The 12,256-nt window shown below is 37.0% G+C and overlaps 2 protein-coding genes and 1 long non-coding RNA gene across 6 annotated transcripts; 2 read left to right on the top strand and 1 right to left on the bottom strand.

The window, feature by feature from the left end:
* The first annotated feature begins 478 nt into the window (after positions 1-478).
* On the top strand, positions 479-1,967 carry LOC121793908 (transcription factor CSA-like). Of its 4 annotated transcripts, none has more exons than XM_042191931.1 (4): positions 479-855; positions 937-1,245; positions 1,319-1,510; positions 1,591-1,967. In XM_042191931.1, exons 1-3 carry the CDS (start codon positions 645-647, stop codon positions 1,483-1,485), a joined length of 687 nt encoding a protein of 228 aa, XP_042047865.1. In that variant the 5' UTR covers positions 479-644; the 3' UTR covers positions 1,486-1,510; positions 1,591-1,967. The 4 variants fall into 4 exon arrangements, with proteins under 4 accessions (XP_042047865.1, XP_042047864.1, XP_042047866.1 ...); XM_042191930.1 differs by having other exon boundaries at positions 1,319-1,524; positions 1,622-1,967; XM_042191932.1 differs by having other exon boundaries at positions 1,319-1,524; positions 1,602-1,967.
* Positions 1,968-4,361: 2,394 nt separating this feature from the next.
* On the bottom strand, positions 4,362-5,702 carry LOC121796911 (peroxidase 44-like). The gene is made up of 2 exons (XM_042195679.1): positions 5,502-5,702; positions 4,362-5,129 (listed from the first exon to the last, which is right to left on the bottom strand). Exons 1-2 carry the CDS (start codon positions 5,700-5,702, stop codon positions 4,362-4,364), a joined length of 969 nt encoding a protein of 322 aa, XP_042051613.1.
* A 4,046-nt stretch (positions 5,703-9,748) lies between these two features.
* On the top strand, positions 9,749-11,825 carry LOC121794584. The gene is made up of 4 exons (XR_006049318.1): positions 9,749-10,242; positions 10,329-10,369; positions 10,828-11,411; positions 11,536-11,825. It is a non-coding gene; the product is annotated as an uncharacterized LOC121794584 (long non-coding RNA).
* The last annotated feature ends 431 nt before the right edge of the window (positions 11,826-12,256 follow it).

Here is a 12,256-nt window from a genome sequence, read left to right as displayed (position 1 = left end):
TTCCGATTAATTTTTTTTTATTTTGTGTGTTTTTTTATTTTGTGTGTTTTTTTTATTTTGTGTGTTTTTTTATTTTGTGTGTTTTTTATTTTGTTTTAATTTTAATAAAGTGTGTTTGTTTAAATTGAATTGGGTTTTAAAAAAAATTATAAATTAAATTGAATGAATAGTAATTAAGAGACGGTATAGAGACGGTTAAGAGACGGAGCGTTGCAGGTTCCGTCTCTTAGTTAAGAGATGGAGGCAAAAAGGACAGTGGGGCCCTCAAATAGTGCTCAAATAGTAGTTAAGAGACGGTTTAAGAGACGGTATAGAGACAGCGTTGTGGATGGCCTTAAAATTGATATATTTTGAATGGCGATCGGATTCGGTGCATTGAATTATACACGGAAATAGCAAAAGAACCGAGATAAAAAAAAATATTAAAATAAATTAAAAGGAGCAGTTACACACCCAAACCCAACACAACACTGTTGTTGAATGGGGTTTCCCACCATCACCACCCACACGAGCGGTTCTCGATTTGCATGAACACACACAATATTTCTATATATATTTACTCCTCTCAGAAAGCCTGTTTCTTCCACTTCATCGTTTCAATTTATTGCTCCATTTCACATAAATAACTCTCTCCGTTTCTTGTGATGGAGCACAAGATCTACTACCCATGGCAAATCGACGAAGCAAAGAAGCTGAAAAAGGAAATTCCCCAATTCGAAGAAATGGCGCGAAAATCGAAGGTGTGTGCGAGAGGGCATTGGAGGCCGCACGAAGACGCTAGGCTGAGAGAGGTGGTCTCCCAATTCGGCCCCCAAAACTGGAATCTCATCGCTGAGAAACTCGACGGTAGATCAGGTAATTACATATTAAGCCCTATACTAATACAATTAACAATGAATTCTGAGTTGATGTATTTGGTATTTGGTGAGTGTGAAGGGAAAAGTTGCAGATTGAGATGGTTCAACCAGTTGGATTCGAGAATCAACCGTAAGGCTTTCAGCGAAGAGGAGGAAGAGAGGCTGCTGGCAGCGCACACAATGTACGGAAACAAATGGGCGATGATTGCTAGGTTGTTTCCTGGCAGAACAGACAACGCAGTTAAGAACCATTGGCATGTGATCATGGCCAGGAAACACAGGGAACACAACAGTGTTTACAGGAGGAGGAAACCCTCTTTTCCAAATCCCCAAATCCCTACTCCTTCCTCCGCTAAACCCTCTCATTTCTTCACCAATCTTCTAAATGGTATTAACCCTTACTTTTTTAATAAAAAATTTAGTTTTTGTTGTGAAAAAGTTTTAATCTTTGTTTGATCCAGGGGATGCAAATGTGGAGCATCAATCGGATTCCAACTCTGAAGTTTCTTCATCTGAATCAGCAGCCAACAGTAGGGCCAATGTTTATTGGTGTGGGGAAGATGAGAATGGGAAATATGACAAGGGAAACATAGCATTCATTGATTTTCTTGGAGTGGGGGCCACTTGAGAAAGAGAAAGAGAAAGAGAAAGAGAAAGAGAAAGAGAGGTGTGTTTCCAATTTCCATCATTTCTTATTTTTGGGGCTATATTTATTAGTGTTTCTTGTTTTGGAAGGCTGGTTAGGATCCTAGTTTTTATTGCAGACAGAGTGACCGAGAATTAGAAGGAAGAAAAGAAGCCAAAAACTAATGAAACAAGAGTGGTCATGTCATGAGAGTCTAGTTAGACCTGGTAAACTGCTAAAAAATGTGGAGCATTTATTGCACCTCTGTTTGGTTGCATTGCAAAAGAGAGAAAACCAACAAAAATCGGTGGGATTTGCAGCAGGTAAAAAAATATGAGGTCCCTTCACTCTATGTACGTATTGTAAATCCCATAAATGGTAAAAAGGGAAGATTTTTACTGCTGTAAAACTCATTGTATTGTACTACTACTACTACTCCATCAACTTTGTTATTGCGATTAGTATTTTTTGTTTGTGAGGCTAAATACAAAATGTGTTGGCAGCAAACCAAAAGGGCTCTCTTGATTTGTATTTGTACCGTTTATGTGTGTGTTTTTAACTGAGGCTGGATGGTCAGTGAATCAGACTATTTTCATGACTTTTCAATATTGTGTCTGCTGGCCTTTGTTGACTGTGACTAGGGAATATATGGCTTTAATCCATCTTTTTCTGGGGTGGTTTGTTGAATATTTTTGTCCTTTCTATGTATATATTGTTGGAGTGGGGTTGGGGATGGGGTAAACCACCAGAACAATAATTAATCATTGGTAGCTTTCATATGTTAAGTGGGGGTGAAGGTGAAAGATTGAAACTAATATCGATATCAACACATTTGTTTTGTAATAGTAAAATCAGTGTCACCTTGATATGGGACATCTCTATAATTTTCTTTTAGAGATGCCTAATGTCCTGTCTATTTTAGTGTTTGGCAAATGAAAAAAATGGATACTCCATCGGTCTATAAATGATAGACTCAGCTTAATTTGATATGGGTTTGAAGAAATTTAATAAAAAGTTAATGAAGAAAGATAGTAGTATAATAAAAGGTGAGTAAGATAAAGTTTGTAGAATGTGGAATTCATTATCAAATGTAGTAAAAATACAAATGAAATGTTTATTGGTGGTTGAATGAAATGGCAAAATGAGAAGATTATTGGTGCATGGACATAGATAGCATTATAATCTCTCACGTAAGTGCAAAGAGAAAATTGATACTGCCATTATACAAGTTATTAGACCACTTCACCTATCACCAAGTGGTAACTTTATGGACTTCTATTATGGTATCAGGATCACCAACCGATATTAAACAATAACTGAAAAATGACCGACCCTATAGTTTATTTGGGCTTTAAATTTGGGCCAGTTCGATAGAGAGATGATAAATAGTATAATCCCTCCAAGGTTCACCTTGTAGGGTTTGAGAGAATCTGAACTGTAGCTAAAAACTGACTAACCCGTCAGTTTATCTAGCTTTAAATTTGGGCCAGTGGATTGATTGAACCAAAACATAAAAAAGTTCAACCCCTCCCAATTTTACCTTAAATGGATTGAGGGAGAGTGTTGATAAATGAAAGAAAAATAAATATATTAATATCTCATATTGATGTAAATAGAGAAACTAAAACAACTATATAAGTCTAATGGATCACTCCTTCGATCACCAACGGGTTTTGGGATTAAAATGACTAAAAATCATGACAAGGGTCATTAGGTACAATCAGCAGATCACTGTACGGGTTAAATCAACTCAGTGGACCTCTAGGCAGCTTCAGATCACACTCCGTTTATAAAGAGCAAGGTGACCGGGTAATCCATTTGATCAATTATGTTAAAGACATGATCATTACATGTGATGACATTGAGGAAAGTAAAAAATTTAATGGAAAGTTTATCCCATAAATTTAAAATGAAAGACTTGAGGTGAAGTATTTCTTTGGAATAGAAGTTCTGAGACTAGAAAGAGGTACCCCTCGGTCGCGTCATAAGCGAGTCGCTCTCTTACTTTACTCTCTCTCTCCACTTAAGGTATTAAATATAATTTTTCTAAATCTCGTGCGTTTTGAAGCACCTCGCTTATTAATGGCGGGACGAGGGGAGTATCTTTTTGTGACAAGAGAAGTACAGTTTTTAGACCTTCTAGCTGAGATAGGGTTGATGGATCATGGATTACAAATTGCGATGAAATGGCGGAGTGAAGGAGATATCAACATCTAGTTGGGAAATTAATCTATCTTTCTCGTACTCGAGCCGACATTGCCTATGTAATTGGAATAGTTGGTCAATTCATTTATCAAAGACATGCGAATCATATGAAAGCAATTGAGGATTATTTGTTATCTGAAAAGCACAATCAGACTTAGAATTTTGCTCAAGAAAAATAGTTACCTTACCTGGAACTAATTGGTATACTGTTGCAGATTGACCCGGTAACCTAATAAATAGGTGATCAACATTTGGTTACTTCACCTTTGTTGGAGTGAATATCTTCTTGTGGCAAGCATGAACCAAATAATGTATACAAGAATCTTTTTCATATTATTCTCTCTTTTGATTTATCTCTCTTCACTTTAACTATTTATTACTCCTTCCGTCCACTAAAAATATGGCACATTAAAAAAATGAAAGTTTTCAACAACTTCTCTCTTACTTTTTTTTCCCTTCTCTCTTACTAATAATATGGACTCCACATTTCCACTAACACTATATGTGACGAATTTTCAGGAATGGAGGGAATATGTGATAAAATAAAGTAAGAGGGATCGGATAATAAAGCTACTTTTGTTACGTCAAATTTAATATTTAGAGCACCATATAATTAGGATTACACAAATCGGGCCCAAACAAATAATCGTGAATGATATATACTATAATCAATCTTAAACTCGTTGGCCTCGTTTAGGATTGAAAGCCCTGCAATTCTTCCTTATCTCCCCAGCCTTCCCGAACAGAACACCAGTCTTACTCAGCTTCACCATCGCCGTCGCAAAACTCCTCTGAAACGCAGTCCCGTTCAACGCGAAGCCCGCAACAATCGGCCCGGTCGACCTATCCCGGGCCAGCCTCTGATCAATCTCCAGTATCCCTCTCTTTGCCAAAATCTGATTGTAGAACTGATTATCCATCACAAAAGACGTCCCCTGATCCAGGAAAACCGCCGGATTGTTCCCCGTCCCGCAGATTTTCCTCAGCCGGGCCGCCAATCCCGCGTCCATGGTAGCGTCGGGCTTCCCGGAGCCCTGGAAATTGGCGAGCCGATCCTCGAAAAAATTGCAATGCGCAACGCCTACGGAATGTGCTCCTAAAAGTGTGACCATTTCATTTAGGGTGAAGCCCCTGTCTCGAAAGGGGATGAAGGCCTGGGCGACCGACTCTTGTGGGCCAGGGAGGTCGACTTTTCTGATGTCCGACATGAGGCCGTCGCGGCGGCCCGTGGGGATGTCGTACTTGGGGCCGCCCGCGAGGGCCACCGCGTCGCGAGTGGCGAGGGTGATTATGTCCGCGCAGGAGACGGTGTTGGGGCAGGCGGCCTCCACCGCCCTCTTGGCGATGTCGATGAGGTCGTAGCCGCGGACAGTTTCGTTCGGGAACGCGTCCTTCTCCGCGTCCCCGGATTCGGAATGTATTAATATTGATGCATCACATCCCTAGTAACATCAATTTAAACCAACATTACTACTTTTCATATATATATATGAGTAGTACTGTATTACCACCAGACAAAACATTGATTTTTTATATTTTATATACACTATAACGAAAAAACAACTAAAGACACATTTTAATGCTATTAAGGACGTTAATTTGTAATATACCACTAACATTTCATAAAGTGTCCTTATTGTTGGTGTCTCAACCGAAATTAGTGGACATAACAAAAGCGTCCTTAAAAAGCAAAACATTATGATAGTTATTTTAAAAAAATTCAAACGCTAGTAAGAGCGTCTCAATTTGTGTGTGCTGAAATGATAAGTTTTTTGTAGTGAGTATATAATTATTCAAAATGAAGGCCAACGTACCTGAACAAAGCAATCGTGAAAATGCATTCGAAGTAACGCAGCCGTGATGGAACGATCCATCTTAAAACGTTGTTGCACGGCATCTCGTATTAACGATTCCGCCCTTGGACAACTTGAGCTGTAAAACCCTACTTTTAACTGAGCAGAAGCAAGCCCTACAATGCTGCAACAGACCACTAAAACTGCTACTATTTTCTCCATTTTGCATAAGAATGTTATCCAATAATCTTGATGAAGAAGCTAGAATCATTTTGTGTTATATATAGACGTGAATAAATTCATTCTTTTTTTTTATGTACATGAAGTTTGAGGGTGGCACAATTGGCGACGTGTAAAAGTCAAATAAAAAATCGAAAGAAGACGGTTTTAAATACGCGTTTGCAACAGAATATTATCTCTACTATTATACTTGCAATTGGTTTATCTTCAACCAACTGCATGCTAAAATCTGGAAATCTTGTTTTCAACGGCCAATCATTTTTTTATGATTGTCGTCGATTACGTATACTATTTTTACTACTCCCTATCTGTGATATAATGTTTCGTTTTAATTAGCTTATTGCCAGTTTTAAGAATTGTGAACAAAAATATGTGACAAGAATTGTGTACAAAAATTGATTAAAAATGGGCATTATATTGTGGACAAGAGACTTTATTTTATAGTATTAGTAAAGAATCTTTGACTTGGCTGTGGATTTTCTTGGTAATAGACGAGTGCAAATTTGACATATGGAGACCGATCTTCAATTATTAATGTACTCCCTCCGTCCCATAATAGATGTCACACTTTTCTTTTTAGTTTGTTCCACAAAAGATGTCATTTCCATTTATAGAAAAGTTCTCTCACATAAATATAAAAATTATATTTTATCTCTTCATTTAACACACAAAACAAAACCTCCAAAAATCTTGTGCAGTACCACAAGTGTGACATCTTTTGTGGGACGGAGGGAATAATTAACTACTCCTTTTGTCTACGAAAAATAGTCATATTTTGCTATTTTGGGATGTCCACGAACCATAGTCTCATTTCTATAAATGGAAAGTTTATTTCTCATACTTTATTTATCTTTTCTCATTTCTCTCATATTTTACTCACTTTTTCTCCATCTCTCTTACTTTATTAATTTTTCATTAAAACTCGTGTTATTTATAATTGGATTATTTTTTTGGACGGATGGAGTATTAATTTATAGAAATTTTGTACTTTCTGTCCATATCGAATATAGAAGTTGTGGGATATCTATGTGATGTCTATTGATCATTGGTGTATATATAAATTATTAATAAGATTACAACTATTATATATGCATATGGACATGTTCGCACGTTGGAATAAATACGTATACAAGCGGCGGATCGATTGATTTACTAGGTAAAGATAGATAAATTCTACTACTCCACAATTTAGTAAATTAAATAAAGAGCGTGTAGAAATGTGGCCCATATGCAGGAGGCCTGAGTTGAGTCCCGGGCCCAATATCCACTGCCCATTTTGTTGCTGACCCTGCTCCTAACCCTAGCTACATGTCAGTTTGTGATTGAGTGTTCTCTCTCTCTTTTATATACTCCCTCTCTTCATAACCGCCTCACTTGTTGCAATACACACTCTCTCTTCTCTCTCGGTCTTCTCATCTCTAAATCTAGGGTTTTCCCTCCTGAAATTTGATGCCTTCTCTCTATGTAACCTTGAGAGATATCTTCTCTTCCTCCGTCTCTGGTGTGAGCTTGAGGTGTGCGAAGTAGTGAGGCTGTGGAAACCTCTGGTTTCTGGTCTTGTTGGTGTGGACTAGATGTTTGGTTTCTGGTTTAGAGGAAGTCCTCTGAGAACTGAGTGTTGTTGTTGTTGTAGCTGTTGTTGAGCGGTTGGTTGAGTATATGATATGCGGTTGTGGATCTAGGGTTCCGGTGTGACTATCCTTGATTGACTGCGGTTGATCTGTGTTCTCCCTTGGTGCAAATTGGAGTTGGCTGGATATATGAGGACCGGATATATCGATCTGTGTAGTTGTACCTGGTGCAACTTGAGCCACATCAAAACTTTGATTTCTTCATTTTATTCTTGTTTCTATTCGATTATTTTCTGCTTTGATATTCATCTTGAAGTTACTAACTGTTTATTTAGTGTTTCGGGATTGATTACTCTTGCTTGCAGCTATAGCATTAGTTCTTGTATCAGATCTGTAATCTGAGGGTTGATCTCCTCATAATTGTAATAGCTAGACCTGTATTATATCAAGCCTTCGGCTGATCTATACCTAACAGTGGTATCAGAGCCACGTTAGGATCAGTCAAGGCTGTGATATTCACACAGCCTTCTCTCCTATCGTTGATATCTGGTAAATCAAGAGATCCTTCGGTCTCTTGGGGGGTATTGTATTCTGAACTCCTCTTTCTGTGGTTTTCAGTGTTTTTCCTGGTGTTTCTTCTTGCTCTTCCGTTGTGCTTCTTTTTCTGTGGTTTCTTGGCTTTAATCTTTGAGGTGATTTTGCTTTGAGGTTACTATAAGTAGTCTGTGAAACTGTGTGGTTGCAATTGAGCCTTAAAGTGTATCTCAGTGACCCCCTGCGCCCTCGAAGAATAGAGTGATTGTGAACTGGGAAATCCTGGGATCAGATGCTTTGTTGTTCTTGATTACTTGTTGTGATCTTGCTATGTTAGAATCACTCCCAGATTAATTTCAAGTGTTTGTTTCTGTTTCCTGTTGGCCTTGCTGTGGTTTGTTGTTTTTTGGTTTTGTTCCTCTGTGCTCACGTGCTTTGTGCTTGTGTGCCTCTGGTTTTTTGTTCAAAATGTCAAATCTCCCCTTTGGGCTCACTCCTTTAAATGGAAAGGGTGATTTCAGCATCTGGAAACAGAAACTTAAGTGTGTCTTAGTTCAGCAGAAAGTGTTTAAAGCCATTGATCAAAAGTTTTCTGATACTCATACTGACGCCATCAAGGCAGAAATGAATGAGTTGGCTTGCTCTACTATTTTCTTGAGTTTGAGTGACTCTGTGATTAGGAAAGTTGGTGTTGTTGATGCTGCTAAGGATTTGTGGGACAAGCTTGATGAGTTGTATACTGAAACTTCTTTGTCTAACTGCATGTATTTGCTTGAGAAAATTTTCAAATTTAAGTTGGATATGTCCAAGGATATTGATGAGAATATTGACTGTTTCTCTAAGCTTGTGCTTGATATTAAGAGATATGGAGACAAAAATATTGATGATTATACTTCTATTGCTCTCATGAACTTCATTCGTGACTCTTACAATGATGTTAAGGCAGCCATCAAATATGGGAGGGACAGTGCCTCTCTGGATCTGATAGTAAGCTCCTTAAAATCCAAAGAGTTGGAACTGAAAGATAAAAGTGGCTCCAAGGCTGCTCTAAACAAAGCCTTGCAGGTCAGAGGCAGATCCAACACCAAAGGCAAGGACAAGTAGGCAAATGGTGAATCCTCTGAGAAAGGATACAAAAAGCATCACAGAAATAAGTCTAGATCCTCATCTCAAGACCCTAAAAAGTCTAGGAGATGTTTCAAGTGCAATGAACTTGGCCATTACAGTAAGGAGTGTCCACTTAAGAAAAATAAGAAGGATGACTCTGATCAGATTGCTAATGTGGTTAAGTCAGATGATGATGGAACCTGCTTCATGCTCCATTATGTTATTTCTGTGAATGCCTCTATGGGTAAAGAGTTTAATAAGTCTAAGTGGTTGGTAGACTCAGGCTGTACATACCATATTTCTCCTTTCAAAGATATTTTTCTGTATTAACTCATGTTACTAATGGTTTTGTCTCTATGGCTAACAACAAATAGTACAGGATTGAAAGCATTGGTACAATTTGCCTCAAGTTTAATTCTGGTTGTAAGTTTACTTTGAAAAATATGAAATATGTGTCTATCTTGCATTATAATCTGCTTTCTTGTGCTTCTCTTGAGGCTGAAGGGTTAGAAGGTAGATGGGGCAATGGGGTGATGAAAATCTTTAAGTGTTCTTTGTGCCTGTTTAAAGCTGAGAAAAAGCATAATCTGTATGTGTGCACTGCTCAACCCTTATGTGATGTTCCTGTTGCTCATGCTGTGAAGATGAATAACACAGTGTTGTGGCATAATAGATTAGGACATATGAGTGAGAAATGCTTGCATATCTTGCATAAGCATGGTTACTTGGTGAATGATGATGTGAACATGCCTCTCTTTTTGTGATACATGTGTGAAAGGAAAGCAGCATAAGGTGTCTTTTCCTGTTTCTATGCCTACATGCTCTAGTGCTAATGTGCTTGAATATCTACATGCTGATGTTTGGGGCCCTGCCTCAGTTCCTACACATGGGGGTTACTCTTATTTTCTTACTCTTATTTTCTTGATGAAACACAAGTCTGGTGTGTTTGTTAAGTTTCAGAACTGGATGAAGCTTATAGAGAACCAAACTGGAAGGAAGATTGGGACTCCCATACTGACAATTGTTTAGAATTTTGTAATTCTCAGATTGATGACTTGTGTGTAAATGCAGGTATCAGGAGACACAAGACTGTGCCATACACTCCACAGCAAAATGAGGTGGCCCATCGGGTTGCTATTTAAAAAAAATATTAATATTAATATTTAGGGATTTAACTTCATCTAGGGTTTCTTATCTTATATTGATGCGTAGCCTTTTTCTAAATCCAACTCCCTCAAGTCTTTCTCAAATCTCATATTGCCTTTTTCTCAAATCCAACTCCCTCACGTCTTTCTCAAATTGAAGATTAGGTAACTTGCTCCTCTTGTCTCCCTACTCCTCATACTTGAATTATCATATTTGGAAATTCTTACCTGATTTGTTTTCTATTTATCAGGGCAATTGTGGTTCTTGTTGTGCTTTCGGTGCTGAGTTAAGGTGAAAAACGATACTGAGTTGTTCCTTTCCTTTACTTATTCTTCGTAACTATTCTTTAGATACAATGGTACATTTGAATTATATTGAAATCATGTCTGATAACACTTTTGATCTAATCATACAAGTAATAAAGTATTTTTTACTTTAGTTTTTCCTCTTCGACTACAGTTTAAGGCTCTCCCTCTTATTTTCTTCTTTGCTATGATGAAATTCATCGAAAGAAAGAATATAGCATGTCAAAGAAATTTAATTAGACTAATCGCATTTATTAACCAATTATATTTTGTGTTGTATTTTTAATACTTATTATACTTAACCGGGAATCTTTATATAGCTTGATTCCATTGCATCAGCTGAAACTTGCCTTATTATAAATTTTGATAACGTCAGTATGGTCCATGGTTATTCTATTTATTAACATTAGACCTCTCATTTCTGTTTCTTTTGTTGTATTTCAGTCAAGCAGTGTGACATTTAACTTGACGCCAGAACTCATTCATCAGGTAAGCTTCCTTCTCTCACATTTGAGCATTCTTATTTCCACACCTTGAAGTTGAAGCCATTTTATAATATCACTACTTTGATTTCTGGTTCATCATACCCTACTTCCAATCTCTATTTTATGGAAATCTGGAAGATTGCATCTTTATTGAATAAAATGTCCGAATATCAAGATGCAGTGGTCAAGTCTATGGCTCTTAAGATGAAACTGAAATTTGATAAATATTGGAAAGAGTATAGTGAAATACTCTCTATAGGAGCAGTGCTTGATCCGAGAATGAAGTTCAAAGTTTTGGATTATTTTTATTCAAGAATTGATCCTCTTACAAGCAAGGATAAAATTTTGAAGCTGAAGATGAAATTGTATGCTTTATATGATGAGTATAAGAAAATGGGTGTTGGGGTATCTTTATTTAAAGTTCCTCAAGCTAGTAGTGGAAGTTCTAGTTCTCAAGTCAGAGAACTTGAATTCATGGGTGAAGAATTAAGGGGAGGAGAAATTAATCAAGCATTGTTGAATTGGGAGGAAGACGACTTTGTTGTAAGTTTTTTATCAAATATTTCATGTACTTTTGTAAGTTAATTTTTATTCAAATATTTCATGCATTTATAGTTGTGCTTATTTTATTTATGACATTGACTATTTTCTAATATTAATGTTGTAGATATATAAGAATCAAGCAGGTGCAACTTCTGAAGCAAAGTCACCGTTGGTGTTTATTTGGAGGAAGGTCAGATGGCTGAAAATGGTGAGCTTGATTTACTCAAGTATTGGAGAGATAATGCATCCCGCTTTGGAGAACTTTCTACAATGGCATGTGATGTGCTAAGCATTCCTATAACAGCGGTAGCATCAGAATCTTCATTTAGAATTGGAGCGCATGTTTTGAATAAATACAGAAATAGGCTCCTTCCTGAAAAAGTGCAAGCTCTTATTTGTTTACATAATTGGTTGCGTGGATATTCCAATGGTAAGTTTTTTTTATCTTAAATTATCAAAAACTATATAATATCTTTTTTTTGGTAAGTTTTTTTTTATCTTAAATTATCAAAAACTATATAATATCTTTTTTTTAATAGATGATGAAGACTATGAGCTCGAGCCAATGATCCAGTTGATGCTTCAAACGTTATTGATGTGGAAGAGCGTCATTCAAATGCTTAGATTTTATTTTAATTGTACTTCGTTGTTTCTCTTAAACATGTAATGGGTTAAACCTTGGTGATATTTGACTACTTATCGTACTTTAATATCTTTAGTTTTAAGTTTCAACATAGATTGACATGAAAGTAATTTATATGTAGCTCACTTAGTGTTTTTTACTATGCGAGCTTTTTGAAAATACTTTGGCCCGAATAACCCGGCGGGTTAGCCCGAAACCCGAA

Source organism: Salvia splendens, chromosome 3 (genome assembly GCF_004379255.2).
Source record: "Salvia splendens isolate huo1 chromosome 3, SspV2, whole genome shotgun sequence".
Classification (NCBI taxonomy): Eukaryota; Viridiplantae; Streptophyta; class Magnoliopsida; order Lamiales; family Lamiaceae; genus Salvia; species Salvia splendens.
The sequence above is the reverse complement of the archived record's forward strand: the minus strand, read 5'-3'. Positions and strand labels throughout refer to the sequence as shown.

Bases quoted from the DNA above. Each gene is read 5' to 3' on its own strand.
- LOC121793908 (XM_042191931.1), top strand. From the start codon at position 645: ATGGAGCACAAGATCTACTACCCATGGCAAATCGACGAAGCAAAGAAG. The intron at 856-936 runs GTAATTACATAT...GTGAGTGTGAAG, and splicing joins GAAACTCGACGGTAGATCAG to GGAAAAGTTGCAGATTGAGA. The intron at 1,246-1,318 runs GTATTAACCCTT...TGTTTGATCCAG, and splicing joins CTTCACCAATCTTCTAAATG to GGGATGCAAATGTGGAGCAT.
- LOC121796911 (XM_042195679.1), bottom strand. From the start codon at position 5,702: ATGGAGAAAATAGTAGCAGTTTTAGTGGTCTGTTGCAGCATTGTAGGG. The intron at 5,130-5,501 runs GTACGTTGGCCT...TGATGTTACTAG, and splicing joins TTCACGATTGCTTTGTTCAG to GGATGTGATGCATCAATATT.